The sequence below is a fragment of the Condylura cristata genome, unplaced genomic scaffold (assembly GCF_000260355.1).
Source record: "Condylura cristata isolate star-nosed mole 26May11 unplaced genomic scaffold, ConCri1.0 scaffold00005, whole genome shotgun sequence".
NCBI lineage: Eukaryota > Metazoa > Chordata > Mammalia > Eulipotyphla > Talpidae > Condylura > Condylura cristata.
Window position 1 is genome coordinate 32,705,162 of NW_004567106.1, and position 23,994 is coordinate 32,729,155.

The 23,994-nt window shown below is 40.7% G+C and overlaps 1 protein-coding gene across 1 annotated transcript in view; it reads left to right on the forward strand.

Annotated features, from left to right (window-relative positions):
* NPSR1 (neuropeptide S receptor 1) overlaps nucleotides 1-23,994 on the forward strand; it is a 125,167-nt gene that overhangs the window by 100,024 nt on the left and 1,149 nt on the right. Inside the window, exons 4-8 of the mRNA XM_004676849.2 lie at nucleotides 703-796; nucleotides 6,625-6,826; nucleotides 11,445-11,521; nucleotides 19,053-19,139; nucleotides 23,735-23,915. Coding sequence (XP_004676906.1) covers nucleotides 703-796; nucleotides 6,625-6,826; nucleotides 11,445-11,521; nucleotides 19,053-19,139; nucleotides 23,735-23,915 — 641 coding nt within the window. The remainder of the gene's footprint in view (nucleotides 1-702; nucleotides 797-6,624; nucleotides 6,827-11,444; nucleotides 11,522-19,052; nucleotides 19,140-23,734; nucleotides 23,916-23,994) is intronic.

The window sequence follows — 23,994 nt, forward strand, 5'->3', positions numbered from 1 at the left end:
TCTTTCTTTCTTTTTTTTTTGCATTTTGAGTAAACTTTTTCACAAGAGATATGTATCTCTTATTTTCTGACTTCCTTCCCTGCAGAAATATGCAAGTAACACTGTACACAGGGTAATTAAAAGGTATGGACGAGGCTAATAAAAAGAAGAGAAGAGAGGAGGAGGAAAGACCCAGGGACTGACCCTAACTCATTTTCTCTGCTAGAGAATTGAGTGGTGAGGGGGACTTGAGGGTGACAGCACAGATGATGACAAATGATTCAAAACAGCACATGGGTTTCCTGGAACCAGAATCATTCTATCATCTCTCAACAACTCACTCTGATAAAAGACAACTGAACTTTTATTCTAATTATGGTGGAATGTCAATTGTAGCAGAGAAAATGAGTTTAGCTTTAAAAGTCAATTGCAAACAAATGTACCATGCAAATGTTAAGAGGGACTGGTCTTGAAACACAGAATCTTCAAGAAGCCAAGTGAATAAAAGAGGAAGAGCTGAGCTTCCCCACCTGTCACCACTAACAAGGGTAATTCCCAGACAAAGGAGAGCAAGTAGCTACCTTGTCAGTGGAATGACTGTTCCTAACCCAAACCTCACCCCCATCTGGTTCAGCGCCTAGGTTTCATAAAAGCACAAATACCCACTACATGTGTTCCCTCACCTCGACGAAGTCATGTACCTCCTCTTCTTCCTGCCTTCAGGTTGTGCTGCTCTATGCTTCCACCTACGTCCTGGTATCCCTCAGCATTGACAGATACCATGCCATCGTTTACCCCATGAAGTTCTTACAAGGAGGTAAGCTGGATTAACCAAGTGATCAGGAATCAGTTTGGATATTGGTTTAATGTTTCACTCTGCCTACATGTTTGAAGACCCCTGAAATTAAATACATTACCCTCTTACTAATGGTTTTTTCCCTTCCATTTATTGTTCCCTTCTATCTCTTTTTCCACTTTGTGGGTCTGAGTGTTCCAAAATTATGTAAAAAAGAAAGATTGGGAAGCTGAGAGAATGTTTATGCTACCTGTGGATAACCAAAGCCTTTGAGGAAGGTGTTTTGCAGGACTCAGTTTGGGTCCTTTCATCTTGAGCTGTCCAAAGAAATGAACACTCCCACCTCAGCTTGTTTATTTCCAGAAACACCTTTTCCTCCTTAACCCATAACAAATAATTAAACAGAAGTTTTTAATTGATAATCAGACTCTAACCAAGAAAAGCCCCCTGCACTGTCAGTCCCTGGACCAACTCTAGTGAGATATGGGCAGGCTTCTCCCAATCACTAGGATATCCAAGACTTCAATTCCAATTATATGTATCTACTGAAAGATATCTAAAGATGCCATTCACAAATGTCAGACAAGTGCCTTACTTGCTCTTCTGACAACTGGCCACAGTTTAGAGGTTCCCTACCTTCTCAGACTTAGGGTGTTTATTATCATCTGACCAACTAAATACAGATTAGAGATTGCCAGGACCCCCATCTCAGGTTCAGCTGATTTACTAGAACTACACACAGAACTCAGGAAACCCATTAACTCACCAGATTACCAATTTATTCCTAATGATGTTAAAGGATACAAATGAACTTCAAGATGATAGAAATATAGAGTCAGGAGGGGGAAAGGCCAGAGTGTGCTCTCTAGATATGCTGACTCCTTAAATCTTCACCAACCTGGAAGTTGAAGCCCCCTTCTATTTTTTTTTTTTTTTTTAGGGAGGTATCCTTACATAAACATCACTGATTAATTCATTAGCCATTGCAATTGGTTTTAAATGAGTCTCTTATAAACAAATTTTCAGTGGCTCAAATTTTTAATCTGCATTGTTAGTCTGTCTTTTTATGGGTGGATTCAGATTTTTCATATTTAGGTGACTATTGAATGAACTGCTTATTATCAGTCATTTTTGTCTTTGATTTTTGATTGTTTCATGTTTGTTTCTTTTTTAATTTGTTTCTCCCTACTTTCAGTTTCCTGGGTACCTTTTCTTAGTATTTCTAAGTTTCTTTGTTTTTTTCATTGTGGATCTTTATTGTGGAATGTTAGCTAGGACGTTTTACCTAACTCCTGTGTCTTAAATCCTTTCTAAGCTGGCCTGCTTCTGACATTTGACTATGAAGTTCCTGTCCATTTCTTCCTCCCCCTTAGTGCTTTGTTGTTGACTAAGTATTCTTGTTCATGCTTTGGGTTTTGTATTGCTCACCATTTTACTCAGAAATGTGTTTATTTTTCCCTTGTAGAAGAACTCCCTTCAACATTTCCTGAAGGGCAGATCTGGTGGTAATAAATTCCATTAACTGTCTGGGAAAGCTTTAATTTCACTTTCATACTTGGTGACAGTTTTGTAGAAGAGAGCATGCTTGGGAGGCAGCTCTTGTTTTTTAGGCTTCTGAACACATTCTTCCACTCTCTCCTTGCCTGGAGAGTGTCTGGGCTAAGTTAGGGAAATCATAATTTGGGCGTGTTTTCAATATTGTTTTGAAGTCTTCGTCTGATAGGGCCACTTTTTCTTTTTTTTTTTTTTTTAAGATTTATTTATTTATGCATATAGGACTGGGGTACAGGTCAGAGGTGCAGGGGCGGTGAGAGGCTTCACCAGAGACAGAGTGGGGAGCAGAACAGGCAGATTGACGAAGTACACTGCTGAGGGGAGCAGCGGGCGGGTCCGGAGAGATCTGCCACGCCATGTGGTCACCTCCAGGGCTAAGCGGGGATCGAACTCATGCAGAAGTGGCTTTAGCTTCTTAGTGCAGTGCTTTAACCCATTGAGCCACCAGGGAGAGGGCCACTATTTCTGTAGCCTGTCTATGACTGTCCCAGGACTTCTCTCCTCATTTTGCTTTGCCATCTTGTGTTGAGATGCCCCTGGCTTCTAGGCATGTGTCACTTTATTTACTCTGTGTGTGTGACTGGAGCACTGAGGATTTAGTTTTGTTTATTTCTCTTCTTTATTAACCTGCGCCTAAGGTGGGAGCAGGAGAGGATCTGGGGCTTTGATTCTCAGTCTCAGTTTGAGGAGAGGAATTAGTCACCTCTACCTAGTCTTCTTTCATTCCACAGCAAGTTGTATTCCGTGCTTAGGCTGTCTTAACTTTGTGCCTCCACCTCCCCACTTCTCTTCTCTGCCATGGGTTGAATCTGTGAAGCTCAAGCTCCCAGTGAGAAGAGATAAGTCTGGACTACCAACTTCATATTGGGTCTGATTTGTGCTTGGCTGGGATCCATGCAGTGCCAGAGAGTGGCAGCAAGCATATGCTAGTTTGTCACTATGGCTTTCAGCATTGGTCATTCCCACGCCCAGCCCCCACCTACACTGCCACTTCTGCAAGGCTGCAGTAGCTGCCTGGCATTTGTGTAATTTCCCAAGGGATTCATGAGTTATCTCACCAGTCCTCTTTCTGCTCTGGACTTTTCATGGAGTCTGGCCTGGCTCATCCTGGCTTCCCTTTGATCTCTTCTGGGAGGGCGAGAGAGGAGGAGGAAGGGGGATTTCTGTGCCCTTTTAGATTAAGGAGGTCCTAGTTTCCTGGGTCTGCACCGCAGTCCTCCCTGCCCCAAGGCAGGTCTGTGTCCACTCTCATACAGCTCCTCCTTGGAGTTTCACAGCATCCCAGATACCCCCTCTGTGGCTTGTGCAGCCAGCCCCCAGCTTGTTCTGCTGGCTGGGGTAGCCACTCACCCAGTCATGCTCCCCTTAGCTTCTTCACTCCTTACCCTCAGAGACCATCAAACTTTTTTTTTATTTCTATAGATAGATAGAAAGAAAGATAGCTAGAGAGATAGATGATTGATTGATTGATAGATAATAGATAGATGATATATAGATAGATACATAGATAGATGATTATTGATAGATGATAGATAGATGGATAGATAGATAGATAGATAGATAGATAGATAGATAGATAGATAGATAGATAGATAGATAGATAGATAGATAGATAGATAGAAATGACATCATTATTCATTTTTGTACAATTTGCGTTCTCCTCCCAGGTGTGAAATTCCCACCACTGAGTCACCCATGAAGCAGCACATCCCACCCCTGTTTCAATCCTTCTCCCTCCTGCCCCCGCCGTTGCATGTCTCCAACTTGCAGTTGCCTGCTAGTTTTGTCTTTTTCCCCCACGATCCCTCATTTGATTCCCTATTTTTTCCTATAAGTGAAACTATCTGATATTTTCTTTTTTCTACAGACATCAATCTTAGTCCAAGATCTCATGGGAAAGTCCTGGGACTCTATCATGGGATGGCATCTGGATCTTCTTATGATCAAAATTTTTTAGTGATTTATAAGGGAAAGGGTAATCCCAACCTTTCTATTCTGCCATGTTGTGGCTAGAGTCTCAAGTGAAGTAAACATTTTAAACATGAAAGAGTATGAGGATTGATAAAAATCTGATATAATTTTGATTAAGAAAAGAGCTTTCTAGAAATATAACTAATAGCAGAAACCAAGGAAATGTGCACAGCTTTACTGTAGGAAACATTTAAAATTCTTTATATAAATAATAAAGACTACAAATATACTTAAAAAGCAAAATGACAAAAAAGAAGCTTCTATATGAAAGGTCAAAAAGCTGACATCCTTCTTATAAATAAGTCTGGCAAAGAAATAAGGCTATATGAAGGCAAAGGACAAGAAGCTATTGAGAAAAAAAATGCTCTTTTTTATAACTAGAACTCAGATTAAACCTCAGGATAGGAAAACATACAAACCTGAAAACAAGATTCAAACATGCAATCCTCTCAGTACTGGGAGGGACACCTCTGGTGGGAGTCAAAGCACTAGACTCCTCTGGGAGTAATTGAACAATCTTTGTCAAAATCTGCTAAGTGTTCTTCCTTAGGAAATAATTTTAGGATGATACATTTGGATACATAAGATGTATATATGTGTTATGTATAATAAAAATAATTGGAAACTATTAAATGCTGAATAACAGACTATATTATTTGGCTATAAAATTGGAGTTTGGTATAACCATGGGAAAAGTGTTCTTTTATGGGTGGTTTTCAAATTGTGCTTCATACACTGATCCCCAGAGGACTCATTTTGTGGAATTACTCCAGGATAAGTTTGGAAGGTCTGACTGTCACCCAGCTTGAGCCTGGATGTCCTGAGTTGAAGATAACATTATATCAGAAGAAAGGTTCCTATATGAAAAAATGTGACTGCCATTTGTATAGATGCAGATTTGACATGAAAAAGATTGCACAATATTTTTATAGAATAATTAATTGGCTTATTCAGCAGCATATATATTATAAACTCATTTTTATATGTGCAATCAATATGTTATATGCGAATGACTACCAAAGATGTTTTTAATTTTATTATTTTTTTATTGCAGTAACACTGAGTTTCACTAATGTATGAGTTAAGGGTACAGGCTCACATGCTCTCAGCTGGGTGACATCAACAGAGCACCCCACAAACCTTCATCACAGTCCATGGGCCCTTCCTTTTCCATGTGCCGGTAGGCCATCTGTATGTCTTCTTCAGAGACATGTCTGTTTAGATCCTCTCTCCTTATTTTGTTTGGGTTCTTTGTTTTCCTTTTGTTGAGTTGTATGAGTTCTTTGCAGACCTTAGATGTTAAACCCTGGTCAGATGTATGATGTGCAAGTTACTTCCCCCATTCAATAAGGTGTCTTTTCATGTTAATGACAGTGTCTTTCACTGTGCAGAAGTATATTAGTTTGATGTGATCGGATTTGTCTTTTCTTGCTTTTGTTTTCCTGGCCATTGTAGTTGAGTCCCCAAAGACATCCCTGAAGTCTATATTGCATGAGGTGTTTTGCTTATGTTTTCTTCTACATATTTGTTTGGTTTCAGGTCTTACATCTAAATCTTTCATACATTTTTAGTTACTTTTTGTGTATGGCATAGACTGTGATCGGATTTTCATTTTCTTCCTTATAGCTTTCTAGTTTTCTCAACATCATTTGTGGAAGAGACTTTCTTTCTCCATGGCATAAAATATTTTTTATCCCACCATAGAAAAGAACAGAGAATTAGGGGTTTGTCAAAGGTCAGAATGTTATATCTGAAATAGGCCAAATCTAGTATGTAAGGTCATATTCACCAGGCTTTAGACTTGATTTGATTGAACCTGCTCTCCAGAGCCCAGTGCTCTATAATTGCCTCCTTGTTTGTTTAAAAAATAAGGAATCTTACCAGTTGGCAAACACCTTTCAAACATTGTCACCATGCTTCCCAGAACAATAGAAAGATCTCCATCCATTGGCAAGATAACCAGAGGCCACATTTGCACAGCATCCTATCACATATATATGATCCAAACTAAGCTCCCTAATACTGTAGCAATGGGTGCATCAACATTGCAAGTCAGATAATCATGGAAAAAGAAGGAAAGGAGAAACTGGGGAGCATGGAGCCTTGTGCTAGGGAGTGTGTTAACTTCTGTATGAGTACTTTCTTTGATCTTTGTATCAGCCCCATGTGCAGGTCCTGTTAACCCCATTTACACATGTGGAAACTGAGGCCCTGAGAGGTCTAGAGTTTCTGTCATGTAGTGATTACTTTTTACACATATCTCCAAGTGTGCTCCCAAGGGATGTTTCCAGGTACTCAGGAATCCCTCTCTTTCCTTTGAACAGAAAAGCAAGCCAAGTTTCTCATCGTGATTGCCTGGAGCCTCTCTTTCCTGTTCTCCATTCCCACCCTGATAATATTTGGGAAAAGGAAACTTTCCAATGGTGAAGTTCAATGCTGGGCCCTGTGGCCTGACGACTCCTACTGGACCCCATACATGACCATCGTGGCCTTCCTGGTCTACTTCATCCCTCTGACAATCCTCAGGTAATAGACCAGCAGGCAAGTCCTGTGAAGGGATGTTCTTGTTTCACCAACTACTGCTCTCCTCTCCTGTAGTCACTCATTGTCCTACAATTCTCAGTGTCCTTGGGGGACATGGCCAGGCCACACAATTTTATCTAAAGCTACAATGTGCTAAGTCCCATCCCTCCATTTAGTATAAGAAGGAAGGTATTGACATTTGCTGATTGTGAAAACTGGCAGGCATTTTGCTAGGTGGCTGACACTTATGCTATTAGGCAGGCTCCCTTGTGACTAGAGATCAGAGTGGGTACGGGGACAGGGAATGAAAAGGCAAGAAGTAACAAGAAGGGAGAAGTTAGCAGTAAGCTCTTTCCCATGGCAAGGGGAAAGGACAGCCATGGCAACCAAGCGATAGGACATTCCACTCATCCTGAAGCCACTGGTGAGACATAAGAAGTCTTAAAGCTGATACAACCACATCCACCTGGTCAGTAGAGTCAGACTTGGTGGTGTGGCCTCTGTGTTTGTGGATGGGAGAGGGGACTACAGGGTCCAGCATGGTGAGTGTGCACATGAGCAACACCCTTCCAGTTCCCTAGTCTGCCCTGTGGTGTCAGATTATTTCCCTTTAGTGAAGGACTATCAGCCTATGGTTGTTGGTATGATAAATAATGCCATGATAAGAATTTTCTATTTGAAATTCTTGTTCTTGAGTATGTGATTATTTACTTAGAACTCATTTTAGTGAAATCGCTAAACCAAGAAGATGCTCATTTTAAGACTTTTAATGCATCTTCACAAATGGCCCTCTAGAAAAGCGGTGCTCCTTCACCAAGTATTTGTCAACCAAAGGTTAAAAAAAAAAAACACTTATTGTTTCAATATATATTTATCTATTATTAAGAGTTGGATATTTTTCAAATATATCTGGCTTTACAGGAATCACTTGATCTTGCTCTTGCTCATCCTTAGTCTCATAAAATACTAAAAGTTGGAAAAAAGTTTTCTATCCCATAGTCCCCAAGTTCTCACACAAGCAAACTTAGGGCTACAGAGAAGCTGCCTGATTTCTGTCCTTAGAGGTCAAAATGAGCAGAAGCCAAACCATCCCCACGCCAGTCTGCTAGCCTTGCTGGAGATGGTTCAGTCAACTCTGCTGAATCAACAAGTTAACACCAACATTTTATTTCAACTTACTGCCCTCGTCTCCCCATGGTCACATTGGGAAGAAATGTGCAGCCAATCAAAGTCACAAAGAAGGAGCACATCGAAGTGGAAAGAAGCTAGTTGCAATGGTAAGAAAACATTTTGAAGGAAACGACTCCAGATTGTCACAGGCAACTGATGCATCGATTCCAGTGGCCGTGCGTGTCCTTGCTTCTCTCCTGATTGATTTCCCATCAGCTCACGAAATCAGTCACAACCCCTGTTCAGCAGGGCAGAGAGAGCTTGTGAGCCACGTGGCCGACAATATGCTGTCTCACCAGCTCTATCTTGTGGATCGCTCATTGTCTGAAATTGCCCCCATTAATTCAAGCTGCTTTCCCACCAGGACGTCTCAAACCTGCCTGTAGCATTTTTTAGTGTCCTTGGAAAAAGCAAAGTATAATTTGATGATTAAGGGGATGATTTTACAAGTGGCTTTCTCTCAGCCTTCATTGCACTAAGATCTCCTTAAATCCTATTCCTTGCCCCAGGGGGACAGAACCATGGCAATTCAGAGTGACCTTCTGTCTTAGAGCTTTTCTGAGGATCTCCTTCCAGTACATCTTTAGCTTTACTCTTCCATGGCCAGTTCCTGGGGCAGAAAGAGCCTCTCTATGAGGAACTTGGCCTCTATCAGTTCCTCCCCCTTGAGCCAAGACCAGGTCTGGAGGGAATTTTTTGAACTAGTTTTTTAACTAGTTCCTGGAAACAGTTATTACAGTTCCTACCTCTCAGAGTTGAGACTCAGATCAGTTTTTTCTTTCCTTTTTAACCACACTTGACTCCCTGAGCATGATTCTGTAGTTTTTCATTGAAAGTACTCTCTTAATTTCCAGCTTAAATAGAGAAAAGAAATAGAGTTTATTCACTTTATTGACTATCATGCACATAGTCCCTCATACATGCTATAAATACATGGATGTGTGGGCGAGTGTGTGTGTGTGTGTGTGTCTTCACCAATTCAGTAAGTATAACTAGTGTTATGTCATCATTGAGTTCTCAAGGAAGGCAAGCTAATTATCATTGGGGAATAGATGGCTTCAACTCAAAGTGATGCATAGAGAATAGGCTTAAAGAATCATTTCAAGAGGGGCCCTCCATGGTGGGCACTGGGTTAAAGCAGCACCAAGAAGGTAAAGCCACCTCAGCATGAGCTCAGTCCCAGCCCCAGAGGTGATCCACATGGTACAGTAGACCTCTCCTGACTCTCCTGCTGCTCCCCTCAGCATTGTACTTCATCAGTCAGCTTATTCTCTATATACTCTGTCTCTGGTGAATCCTCTCACCGCCCCTGCACCTCTGGCCTGTACCCTAGTTCTGTCTACATAAATAAATAAATCTTAAAAACAAATATCATTTCAAGAAAAGAACATAGCAGACACAAAGAGCTGGGAAATACTGGAATACACACTCACCTAAAATCAACAGTGTACAATCTGTGGAGTCAGGGTTAGCTTTGGCCTGCTCTTATTTACTCTTCCTGTCAACACAGGGAAAAAGTTGAGAATCTGTGAGGGGAGGTAGGTGGAATGACAATTATCAGTGAGGAAGATGGGGGGAGGGGTCCATTGGATTGTGGTGGAGGATTATCGGTATTTTGATGGTGGGTGTCTGTGATCACATACATCTGAGGAGTTGTGGGCCTATCCTCCTAATTCGTATACAGTGTTGTCAATGAATGTTAACACACAAAAAAAAAGTTACAGAAAAATTTTAAAACAGTAACATTTTTTAAATATATAAAAAAAATATTGTAATGGTCTGAATTGATATTGAGGAGCAGCAATGGAGAGGAAGGTACAGGTTAGGGAGACATTTTGAAAGGACAATCCACAAAGCATGCTGATTACTTAGATGTAAGGATGAGGGAGAAGAAGGCAACAAAGAAAACTCAGAGATGTTCCTCATGCATGACTACAACCTGGTGTGCCTGGTTTGGGGAATAAAAAAAGTGGAGTTCTATTTAAGAATTTTTTGGCTAACAGTAAAGCTGGCATTGAATTTCTACTTACGTGATTGGGCCTAAGAAGATGAGAAGGGGCAACTTGTCTCTAAACCCCTAACACAGAAGACCTTTCTTAATTTTCCATTGTGTATGTGAGCGATGATCAATAAATATTTGAATTATTGATCAATTAAGCCCTGGGGTTGCATCAGTAATTGCATCTCATGCTGGCTATAACCTTTCTTTGTATTGATAATTATTGGGGAAGCAGTTCCCCCCTTTAAAAATATTCAACTTATGGTAAATTAACTCACTATGTTTTTATTTTTTCTTGAATGTAGACATATGCTTTCCAAAGGGTAGAAATATTCCTAGGCAGGTACATAAAAAAGAATTGGGTGATCAAAAAAAAACCTGAACTTTTCTGGAGCACTCAGAGAAGTTTGCTGAATGAGAATAAAAATGGATTTCACAAAGCCATGAAGTCATATTTTAAAAATCATCTAAAGCTATTAGAGCTTTGTCAGCTAATACTTATTAGTGCTCTGATTAAAAAACAAAACAAAACAAAACAGTGTTCCTCAAGAGGGAGTTAGTGTAGTTTTAAAAATATAAGGTAGTGCTTTGTCCCAAAAATTTTAGTGGAAGTATTTAATATATTTGAAATGTCATATAACATTAAAAAAGGGTATACATTGTTGTATTTATCAAAATGTACATAAGATACAAACTTTGGTGATGCTTTTGAATTATAAACAATGTTCTCATGTTGGGGGCATTTTATAACACACATAAACGGGTAGGATTATGTGAAAAATTGTGAAGAGAGAAAAGAAAACGACATGCAGTGACTCTCTGCTAATTTCAGACTGTGCTTGGCACTTTGCTGTCCAATCTGATCACTAACTCCTCTTTAGAGTTTTCTAGACTGGGCCCTCCCTGGTGGCACAACAGGTTAAAGTGCAGCACTGCAGGACACACAGCAGCTTGCTTCCTCAGTCAGCAATGAGGACCTTGTCAGATGGTGCTGGGCTCATGTAATCACAGACATTCTGCCACCTTCAACCCAATGCATTGATGAGAAACAAGTCATAGGTCCCACCAAAATGAAAAGGAGAAAATCACAGAATGGCCTGGACATAGGACTAGTCATGGGGCTGCAGAAGCCAAGGTCATAGGACTAGCAAATAATGTGTCTGATGACAAACCTAAATCTTTCTGATCCTGTGTTTGGATGTTAATTCCACCTATACCTCTAACCATCTGAGTTATATTGCAGTCTAATTTAACTCTGCAAGGCCATCACCTACTCATCTAAAAGGCTGCAATCTACTGTGACTTTATAATCTGCAAGTGGAGAGGCAGCCCTTGTTAAAGGACCCTTCCCTCCCTCAACACCTCACCCGCAGGGAAGGAGGAATAGTCCTCTCTCTGTCTTTAGAGTAGGGATTTCCCAGACTTTTTATCATTTTCTCATCCTCTCCACAGTGTCATCTATACCATTGTGATCCGAACTATTTGGGTTAAAAGCAAAGTCCAAGAGATGGTGACTTCCAGCTGTTCAGGTACGTCTCTGATTAGCACTGCCAAACTCTTGACTTTTGTTGCTTCTGCAGAGATTTTCCTCTAGCACATGTGAGCTTGGGTTTCTTGGCTATAATCGTGCTGCTTTGTTAAATCAGGGACCAGTCAGCACATCAGATTCGCCTAAAGCTAGCCCGGACATGCTCTGTTTTCTCCGCTTTTCTCCCTGAACACTGGGCAAAGGAAGGGGGGACTTTGAACCTAACCGAGCTGTGCCAGCAGAGAATCCCTTAGAACTGATTTTGAGGCAGAATCCAAGTATTTCCCCTGTCACTCAGCCCTGGCTAAGAGGTAGAAACAGCTACAACCAGTCCTTATTCTTTATACAGGTTTCTATCTCTATTACACCTAATTTTAAGTCATCTACATCATTATATCAACATCAGTGACCCCTTTGTGGAAAGAGGCAGATGGTAGTCTCAAAAGTCTGTATACTCTTGGTATCTTTTTCATAAATGGAACGTATTTGATTGTCTGTCTGTTGTTGAAGCAGCTCTGGAGTTGGCTAGGAAACAGAATCTCCAGTAGTGTTAGCACCCCAGGATAATTACTCATCAGCAAGGAGACATCAACAGTGATTAGTGTGGACAGAAGTTCACTCTGTAAATACAGGCTGCAAAATTGAAGCCATCGTTGGTTTAAGAAGCACTCTTATTACTGGCAAATATGTCAAGTTTACCCCCACAGGAATGATAGAAAATAATTATTAAACAAATGCTCTAAAGACTTTTCCACAAACAAGAAGGGAGGGCACAATATAGATGAGGAGATTTTCTCTTTTAAGTACATTTCATAAATCAGCAAGCTCTTGGTGCTCAGAGGTATCCACTTCTAGAAATAGAGCATTTCCTGCATGAGGACATGGATTGAGGAGGTGAACCTGCAAACAGACAATATAATGTGCAATAGCATTTGGCCACTAGGGCTTGGAAGATGTGTTGTGAACCAAGCCATAGCCACATTACATGTCTCAAGTTAAATGAGGCAGAAGGGATTAGGAACTGGGTTAGGATCCTATTTACATCCAGCTACATAAAATTAAGATAATTCTATGATAAAGAGCTGTTCTTTATCAGTAAGTGTGAGTAAAAGCCTTCTCTAAAAGTTATTATACTTAGCAAAAGACATAAAATTGTTATGGGAAAATATAAAGATATAAATAAATGAAGCTTATAACATTTTCTTGGGTAGTAAGATGTAGATTCTCCCCAATTGGTCTACAAATTATTGCAGCTCTTCCAAATTGAAATGGGATATTTTATTGATCTTGACAAGCCAAATCTAAAATATAAGTGAGAAAGGCAGAACCAGAAATAACCAAAACACTCCTAGAGGTGTAGAAGTGACAGAGATATAGGTAGGAAAGGTTTACTACCTTGAGTGTTAAGGTTTGTCATGAAGTCAGAGTAATTAGTAGAATGTGGTACTGACACAATAGATAAAGAGAAATTTAAAAGGCCCCAAAATAGACATACACGCATATGAGAAGGTGACATGTATCAGAGTGTACGGAAAGAAATGAAAAGGTAGCTTTACTTCAATCCATAGGTAAAATAAAATTACGGGGAAACTGAAGAACTATGTGTAAAACACATGACTTCAAACATTTTAAAAGAAAATTTAGGGTAGTATTTTTAGACCCTGGAATAAGGAAGAGTTTCTTTAAAAAGATGAAAGCATGGAAAAAATGATGGATAAAGTTGATTTCAAAGGTCATATGAGAAAGTGGGAGATGCTGTGTGTAGTATATATGGCTGCCTCAGGGAAGATCAGTATCCAAAATAAATGAATATATAAATATCAATTTTCAAAGCTGTAAAAGATAAATAGATTTTTTTAAAAAATGAACAAGACAGATATTTCCCAGAACAGAAAACAGGAATGATCAGAAAAAAAAAAAAATTCTCAACTTCATTGGTCAAGGGAGTGTACATGTTAACCTTAGTTACATAATAATTTTCTGCCCACAGGATTGGTACAAATTTTAAAGTTTGATATTTCTGAAGTGTTGACAAGGAAATAGAAACTCACAGTTTATTTGATAATATCAGTTCTCAACAACTTACAACTCTAGTTGCTTCATCAGTTTTATGTTCCAGCAACCACATACAGATGTAATTTTTAGCAAAATTCTCAGGTCTGATTTGTCTCCTTGGCTCCTCTCTTTATCCCTACCTCACAACCTAATGGAATATTTTGAGGCATTTGAAACAAGATGCCACATACTTAGCTTGATCTCAGCTCAAGAAAGAATTTTAATAGGTCATTGCTGGTTAAAATCTTTCAATGCTTTAGTTGTACTTGAGAGCCAGGGTGAGCTTATTTCGGGGGTCTGATCATTGGCACAGGGCCTCCATCCTCATCAGGTGCACAGGTTTGGCTTACTGATGGCTGCATTTTCATTATGCACTGGGTTACACTAAGTATGTAGTTGGTACCATGAAGGCCAAACCAATTAACAGTTGCAACTCTGTAAGATTCTAAATCTTAGAATTTTAACTTGCTTGCCTTTAACTTGCTTTTGCTTTGCTCATAAATCAACCATTGCCTATCTGAGCTCGTTTGTTTTTCTAATACCCTGCTATACAGAGCTGGTAACAATCAACATATACTAGCAACATTTTATTTACCAGTAGTGATGGTTAGTTTTATGTGTGAACTTGACTGGGGTAAGAAATGCCCAAGTAACTGGTAAAACATATTTTCTGGATATGTCCTGAGGGAGTTCTGAAAGCATTTAAATCCATAGACTAAGAACAGTAGAGTGTCTTCACCATTTAATGGGCATCATTTAATCTGTTGAGAGCCTGGAAAGAACAAAAACGGCCAAGGAAGTGAAAATTTGTGTAAGTTGGGTCATCCATCTTCTCCTGCCCTCAAACATCAGTCTTCCTGCTTCTTGAACCTTTGGACTGAGATTTATACCGTCTGTTGCCTGGATCTCCAGCTTTTAGATTGAACTTTCACCATCTTCTCCCCTGGGTCTCACACCTTTAGACTTGGACTGAATTGCACTGCTAAATTTTCTAGGTCTCCTAGACCTTGCAGATGGCAGGTCATGGGATCTGTCAGCCCCCATAGTACATAAGCCAGTTCCTATAATAAATGTCCCCATGTCTCTCTATGTCCTGTAGTTTCCACTTCTTTAGAGAACCATGACTGTTACACCAGCTTTGTTCCCAGGCCAGTAGGCTCAACAGGGACACAGTCTGCCTTCCCAGGATCATATGTGACACTCCTCTCAAATGACTCTTCAGTGTCTCAGCTTCAGTGTCAGTTTCCTTGCCACCTGTTGACTGTCAACATTAAGCCAAAGCCACATTTTATCTTCTTATTAGGACAATACTACAAATGAAGTATCAATTTCTGCATTAGTTAAGAAAACACTAGCAATTATAACATAGAAACCCCCCAAATATCTGTATCCTTCACAAAATAGAATTTCACTTTTTGCTCAATTAAAATCCAGCTGACAAGGGTCAAAGAGAAGGGCACTGTCCCACATCTGTCACTCAGAGACTCAAGCTGATGCTCCTGCTGTGTTTAACAGATGGCAGCCAAGACACCACTCCACATTAACATCCAGCAAGCAGGGGTGGGTGGAAGATTACTCTGATAGATTATCTGTGCCAGGCCTGGAAAAGGTACATGTGGATTCTTCCCATGTTTCCTAAGGTGAAATTAGTGACCACACCTTGCTGCAAGGGTGCCTGGGAAATGTAATCTAGCTGTGTGTCCAGGGGGGAAGCAATGAATTTGGTGAACATCTAAGCTGTCTACCATAATTATTATGAATTTATCAGGGTTGCTGGCCCCTAAGATGAAGAACTGAAAAGGAGACATTTAGGTGAGTTATGTCATAAGTTTTCATACGTAGCTGTGACCTCCAGTTTGCTAGAGGGTCAAAGAATTAAAAAACAAAATACAAGGGGAAGGAAGTAGCCAAAATCCCCTAGCAAAGCAGATGAGACATAATGTGCTAAAATACTTAACATTTAGGTTAAAGACGTAGATAAAGAGAACAAAAATTAAAATTCAAAAATGAATTTCAAATTTTAAAAATATTAGAAATCAGGCAAGACTGTGAAATATATATATAGATTTCAGTCAACTTGAAGTAAATAAAGCTGCCAACATAGAAAGAAATATTTATTTTAAAATGTTGCCTGTTATACTTCATCGTTAAAAAACAAATCACTATCCTCATTGTAAGTCCACAGATAGATCTATAGTCAGGAATAAATTCTGCCTCATTTAAGATCCCAGGGTACCCCCATCAGGTGTTCAAGCCACAAAAAGATGTCTCTGCAAGAGGTATGGAGCTTTGGGGAAATGAAGGGCAAGCACTGGCCCTTGCAAATTACATTTCCAGTGGGGACCCCCCTAGGGATGCGTCCTTGAACTACAATATCTAAAGGTAGCGTGTTGCTTCCAGTCTGAGTCTAATGTTCCTGCTGCCTCCAGAACACACGAGCTAGTAAAGCACAGTGACGGCTGAATTTAACTGCTTTTCACTGTAGCTCAGCGCCAAGGCCTGAGTAGAAATAATCCTTTTATCTCCCAATAAAGGAGAATTATGGCATTTTGTAGCTGAGCTCTCTTTGAAGAGCCATCTTTAGAAGCTGGAGGCTTTGCATTTCCCAGCGTGGTCAGATTAAAGACTCTTTTCACTGATCGCATTGGGAGATCGAAGGGCAGGTAGTTGATTATATTGTCACCCCAACTGCCCTGTGGAAAGTACCGTAAGTTTCCATTTTAAATAAATTACAGAGCACAAATGTGATTCTTGGGAAGTTTTCGGAAAACTAGGTCTTCTGAGCCATACTGTTTCAGAATCAGTTGTTACTCCAGCAAATGGGGACACTTTGAAAGGATATAATTTGATCTGAGGCCCCTTTTCTTTGCTGTCCATGGTTATAATCCCACCCCGATATTTTTTTTTTGAGGTATATAATTCATGTATACAGTTAACAGCATGGTATAATAGACTGTCTGTACCGGGACCTTCTGTTCAGTTGCTCATATTTCTCTGGAAATACTGTTCAATCCTCATTCATCCCAATTAATAATTCATCACCTTCCCAGCATGGGGATTGGCATCCTGAATATAGTATTCTCATTTAATCCTCAAAATAACTTTTATGAGTTTGGTACTTTGCATTTAATTTTTTTTAAGAAGGGAAATAGGCTTTCCAAAATACCACCTTAGAAATAAGGGTTTTTCAATCTCAGTACCCTCAGTGTTTTGGACTAGAAAATTCTTAGAAGTGGGGTCTCTTCTAGGCATCACAACTTCCCTCATCTCCATCCATTAGACTCCAGGACCACCTCCATTCCCAACTGTGACCACCAAAATTGTGTCCAGTCAATGTCAAATGTAACCCTTGGGGGAGGCTTATCATCCCCAGCTGAGAACCACTGCTATACATCTGTAGGTGCTGCTTCTTGCTTCCTTATTCCGACTGAGAGTTCGTGGTTCTGAGAAATGCACAGAAGAATTGAAGGCCCAAATAGTGCCTGCAAGGGGCTTTACAGAGTATGCATTAAGAGTATGCATTAAAAAGTCCATTTTAATTAGCATGTCAGCTCATTACACATAAAAAGCCCCTTATTCCCATTATTTCTGGTGCTTGTCCTTTACCAAGAGTCAATGTTGACGCTGAGAAAACACTCAGAAGCTTCCTGGCTTGTGGTAGCCTCAGTAATTCAACCCAAACCCCTCACTAAGATTATTCATGGTCTGTCCTTTTTGTCCTTAGCTGTTCTCTCTACCCTCCAACCAAAGTCCTTTCAGGCTCCTGTCAAATGAGATGACTCAGCCTGGTTCAAACACAGCATACACGTTCTCCTTTCTGTGTCTCTGCTGAGGCCATTCCTGCTGTCCCTCTCTCTTTCCCGATCACGCACCCAGAGCCCAGCTCTGCCTTTGGCATTTCTGCACTTGGCTTGCAGCCTCCCTGAGCAGTGGTGGGGATGGAGACATGGCTAGTTTCTCCTGGCAGTGTTAGTTAACATCCCCTTCATCTCACTCAGCCACGGAGGGTGGAGAAGAGGGGAGGAAGGGGGAAGGGAGAGGGGAAAGAGACAGGGGAAGAGGGCAAGAAGGAAGAGGGAGGTGGGGGGGAGGATAGAGGGAGGAGGGGGTTTATCTTTCCTTTTCCTTCTGGACTGAAATTCCTAGACAACATGAACTCTAAAAGCCTTTTTTTTTTTTTCAGTGCTTATCTCATTGTAGATGTGCTTTCCTTGTTGGATTGGGTTGGAGAGGGGATAGAATAGTTTAAAAATAAACTTTGGACCAGTTTCCATGTGGGCTAACAAAGTCCAGACCAAATCAATAACAAACCTATTAAACTGACTAGAGAATTGATGCAACAACAGAGGGACTCGGAGGGGGAGCAAAAAGAGCAGGGGCCACACTGGGATGTGGTGAAGGGCTTAGGGCGATGAGAGACATGTATCTGAGGAGGTGTGATCTTATGCCTTTGAATCACACACAGTGTTATAAATCCATGCTACCTCAATGAAAAAGAAATGTCAAGCATAGAATCTGGACAATATAGTAAGGACAAGTGAGAACGGCAGCCAGCCTCTAGTGGCCAGCCGCCCTGCGTCATCTGACTCAGGGACCCTGAGTGGCCCTCTGGGTTATGCCATTGAGCCCTAATCAATGGTACCCAATGCAGGGTATGTGGGACTGGCATCTGGCCATGCTTCCCCACTGAGGGTGGGCTCTAGGGCAGGCCTGCCTTCTTCCAGAGGAAGGTAACCTTGCTTCAATTTTCACAAAGGTGCCGCATGGGCTGACAGCATCCCTGCTGGTAAAAGTTCTTACAAAATCTAGAGTATCTGCATCTAACACCTCCACACCAACCCCCGCAAATTGCCAGCCATTCACTCCTTTTACTTAAGAGTTACTGCACTAAATTTTGCCAATCCTAACCAACCTTCGCTTTTCCATTTATTCTGAACTAGAGAGATGTTTGTATTCATTCATTCAGTAAACGCTTATTAATCACTCACTGTGTAGAGGTTATAAAATCCCTATATTCATTAAGTTCATATTCTAGGTGTTCTTAGATTTACTCCTCAAGTGCTTTAATATCAAACAGCAACCTCTATAGGATTGAAATTATACCCAGGTTTCTATTTGGGAATATATTCAAAAGTCTCTGAGGTCTGGGGTAACTTGTCAGAACGTGACTGTGTCCGAGGCTGCTGAACAACCATAGCTTCACCTCCTCTGTCCACATGGTTAGTTCCCACTTCACTTGATTCAGGGCATCTAGCCAAGCCTTTGAGACCGTCTAGCTGTCCCAAAGTACTTGTGTTGCTTATATGAAGCTGCAAACTGAGCTGTTCCTGGTATCCACCATAGCTGGGTTTCTTCCAAAGTCCCTGAGGACATCTCCTGTTGTCGGTGAACTGGACACAGGGTTCCATGGCAGTGGTGGCTTCACCTTCTTACTGCATAACCACTTAATTTTGTCATTCTGCCTTTTGTATCTACAGATGGAAAGCTGGGTACCAGCTACAACAAAGGGGTCATCACAAAGGCAAAAATCAAGGCCACCAAATACAGCGTTGTCATCGTTCTAGGTAAGCAACAACCCTCTTTGTGTTGCAGAACTGTATAAGTCTTTCAAAAAACAACTTTATTCCTAGAACTGGGGACAGAGAACCCAAACAAGGAAGGAGTTTGTGAGCATTTCTACCTTTGTCTTTATGGAGATGAACTTGTGGAATTTATCAGTCCTTCTATGACTCCTTCAAGCTCCAACATTTAGTTCCAAATTCTTTTCTTTATATAGTTTCCCACCAAGGATATGGGGCAGATACTTTAGAGAAAATATGATTAGGACATAACTCCCTGTAGCTGATGCTAAACTCACCCAGTTGATCTGTTGCTTTCTTTAAGACATATTTGTCCCCATGGATTAAGCTTATGAGCAAAAGGAAGATAGCATTTCATCTCTTGTAGATGTTTGATCTATAAATCCCTCCCTAAAGTCCATCTTATCCTCTCTTCTCCACCCCTTTCTTTTTTTCTTTCCTTTCCTTTTATCTAATATTAAGATCTCATCTCAGCAAATATGTAATTTCTGGACCAGCTAATATGTGTCAGATTGGTGTGCATTCTTTGTTATCTGCAAACCTTTAAAACTTCCTCTCCTTTATTTCTCTAGCTAATGCCTTCTTCACTAAGGAAGTATACAAATAATTAAAGTACAACTTCTTCATCCTCCTTCCTTCAAGCCCACCCATTACACGCATCTCTACCATGTACTCTGTCGTTACTCCAATTGCTATAGAAAAGTTGTCTCAGCTTCTTTCTAAATCCAGAATTTTCACTCGAGCCCTGAATCCCATTTCTTTCTTTGTTCCACTAATGATCTCTTCTATGCCAATTCCCATTTGGCTGGATCATCTGCACATAAGCATATTATTTTAGGTTCCTTGATGAACTCTCCAGTAACAAACACATCTCACTGTTCTCTTTACTAGAACAGCTGTTCCACTATCACTTCTCATTCTCTGTAATCTATTTCTATTACCTTTCTTTCCTGTTATTTCAATAAAAAATCGCCTTTATCAAGATTGTTATAACTTCCAAAATGGCAAATGCCAATTTTCCTTCTTCATCTTACTGACTCCTAGGTAAAACATGACCAGCCCCTCCTTCTCAGAACACGTCCTTTGTTTAAAGATTCTACCTGTGGTTTCTACTTGAGATATTTGTGGATATTAGTATTCCTAATACACTTCTCACATTAAACATGACAAACCAGAAACCTTGGCCTGCTCTTCTCCACTCTGTGATGTAGGCCTTCCTCTGCTGTGCCCATTTCACTCAACAACATCATCTTTCACCCAGTGTCCATACCAGAAACCAAGGGGTCATCAATTCTTATTCTGTTTCTCTCACACACCATGTATCTAGTCTACCGGCAAGCCTAGGATTCTACCTAAAAACAGATCTCAAAGCCAACAGTTCCCACTATTTATACAACTCTTGCCACTAATTTTTGCCTAAAAAACTACAATTGGTCTTCTGTCTTCTCTTATTCTGTCTCTGAAAAACAGCCAATATTTTAAAAACATGAATCAGGGCCCTGCCTGGTGATGCAGCGGGTTAAAACACTGCACTAAGAAGCTTAAGCCACTTCTTTATGAGTTCGATCCCCGCCTTCCCCGGAGGAGATCCACATGGCATGGCAGACCTCTCCTGACCCGCTCGCTGCTCCCCTCAGCAGTATACTTTGTCGATCTGCCTGTTCTGCTCTCCACTCTGTCTCTGGTGAATCCTCTCACCCTCCGCATCTCTGGCCTGTACCCCAGTTCTGTATGAATAAATAAATAAATCTTAAAAAAACAAACAAACATGAATCAGATACCATTACCACTGCTCTGCAGATCTGCCTCCAACTTCTCACACATTGGTAATGAAACACTCCCCAGCCCACATCTTCCCAGGCCTACATGATCTGACCCAGCCAAATCTCCAACCACATTCCTACCACTCTCCTCGCTCATTCTCTACCAATTGCCCTGGTCTTTTGCTATTTCTCTACACCTTGGGAACTATGCACTGTTTCCTCCACCTGAAATGTTCTGACTTCAGAAGTTAGTAGTTTATTCCCAACATTGTCTAGTTTTCCAACAATATTATCACCTCAGAGAGGTCTCCTTGACATCTCTTGTTTTTCTTTAAAGATTTATTTATTTATGTATATAAGAACTTTTTCATTAAAATTTTATTTATTTATGCATACAAGAATTCTGAGTACAGGCCAGAGGTACAGAGGTAGTGAAAGGATTCACCAGAGACTAAGTTGGGAGCAGAACAGGCAGATTGATGAAGTACACTGCTGAAGAGAACAGCAGGCAAGACAGGAAAGGTCTGCTGTACCATGTAGGTCCCCTCCTGGGCCAGGAATCGATCCCATGCTGCAGTGGCTGTGATTGCTTTATAGTGCTGTGCTTTAACCCGTTGCGCCATCAGGGAGGATCCACCTTGACAAGTCTTAGAGCCTTATCTAGTGCTTACCCTGCCCTATTGTTCTTCATAGTTCCTGCTTCCATCTGCCATTATAGGCTGCATACTGATTTGCTTATTGACTATCTCCACTGCTGGAGTAACAAATCCATGTGAATAATGACTTTGCGCTTGTGTTCCTTACATTATTATCAACAAGACCTTAAATAAGATTACACACACACTAGGTGCTTAAGAAATATTTGTTGAATAAAGTAAAGAGGATATATAAGAAAGAAAAGGATTTGTGCTATTTCCTTTTAATTTATCTTAAATAATGCCCCTGCCTTCCCCTCATGCAGCTCTTAAAGCTCTGAGAAAGCCAAGTCGTAGGCTTACTGCTTGTCAGATCACCAAAACAGTAGTCACACCTTTCTAAAACATGACTGTAAAATGCCAAATAGACCACAAGCAGTGTGACTCAGTCAGCACAAAGAGGTACAAAACAGCACTGAGGAAGACCAGGGATAAAGCTCATACATCCCACCAGGCTCAAAATCCTTTCCCAGAGGCAGCTGAAGCAGATCAAAGACCACCCCCTAGCTTTTCCAGATGGTCAGAAACACAGATACACAATTGCTGGATGTTAAGCAGAAAATATATTTCATACATGTGTTCCAGAGCCAGTATACACCTTGATGTTCAAGAACCCCATTCTCAGCTCCTGGGGGTTCTTTCAGTCAGAGAGCAGGGATGCACCCAAGAGGGTCAGTCCATATGCCTAGTCTCATCAGTCCCAAGTGGTCCCTTATATGACATATAATTCCTATTGTCCTACCATCCTAAATTGAAATGTATATGTAATGTGATCTACCTAGCATAGTTCATAAAAGTTCAACATATAAGAATGGAAAGGAAATAATTTATAGAAATACAGTGTGAATTTCAATATGGAAATTGGGCACAGCTACACTAGAAGAATAAGAAGGACTCAAATGGTTATATCTAGATGTCATTAAAAAGGGCAAATGAAAAGTAATTCAGCTGGTTTTCATGGAATATAAAAAATCTAATTAGTATTTTTGTCAGTGACTTGATTTTCTGAGTAAGTGAACAAATCCTGGTGATGTTCCAAATTAAAGTAAACTTTCCTCTACTTACAAGGGAATTGTTTCTGGAGAAATCAGTATTTATTGAAAACATTTGTGTCCATGTATAAAGTAGAGTTAGCTTTCTGGACTGGGGTAATTATAAATAAGGGTATTGATTCAAAGGGTGTATGGGACATGAGCAGGACTGCTCTCTCTCTCTCTCATCCTAAGATTTGCACAGCATGGAATAATTCTGATGGGAATGTAAGTCTGAAGGGAGAAGGAGATAATGCCCAGCTGGAACACAGCCAATTTGAGACTTATATCCACTCAGGACTCTAATGGATTGAACGAGGCCCACCCACATTGAGAGAGCATCTGCTTTTCTCAGTCTAACAATTCAAATTGTAATCCCCTCCAGAAACTGTCTCACAGAAACATCCAGAAATAATCTTTAGCGAACTGTCTAGGCATCCTACAGCCTAACCAAGGTGACCCATTACGTGAACCATCACATTGGGGGGCCTCCATTTCCCATCAATTTTCTCTGAGGATTTAGAGCCAAACAGAAGTAAAGTCTCACATGCACTAGTTAATGTGGAGAAAGGTATTGATGGGTGTTTTTTGTAGTGGCTAACTTAGAAATGGAAAAGAAAATTGAGAACAGTGTGATTAATCCAGACTGTGCTTCAAAAACATTAGACACTGCCTTCTTCCTTGACTAAAACCTAGAGTCACACTATTTCCTCACAATTCTTACTGTTCTCCAAAGAATCTCCAAAGGATTTTGCTGAGTTTTCTTCGGCAATATGGGATGAGAGACTAAGGCTATACCTGACACAGCTCCCAGATTTTTAATAAAAAGTCACAATAGTGACATTTACAGATTGAGAAGCTCCAGGGAATTTTCCATTTTAGAAATGTGTCTGTGGGATGTGTACAGGTGTATGTATGTATGTGTATGTGTTTGAGAAAATGTGAACACACACAGCTGTTCAAATATTGTTGATAGAGGCCAGGTGCTAAGAAACCTATGAGTTCAACCTTCTAGTTGAGTCAGTCAGTACAAACCAGAGAGAGCCCAGGACTATGGCTTGCTCTAAGGCTAACATTTCCTTTTCCCCCAGCCTTCATCTGCTGTTGGAGTCCATACTTCCTCTTCGACATTTTGGACAACTTCAGCCTCCTTCCAGACACCAGGGAGCGCTTCTATGCTTCTGTGATCATCCAGAACCTTCCTGCCTTGAATAGCGCTATCAACCCTCTCATCTACTGTGTCTTCAGCCGCTCCATTTGCTTCCCTTGCAGGTAAAAGGCTCTCTTGCCTGGGGCAGACATGCCAACCGTCTCAGACAGGGACTCAGATATGCATCTTCCTCATTCCAGA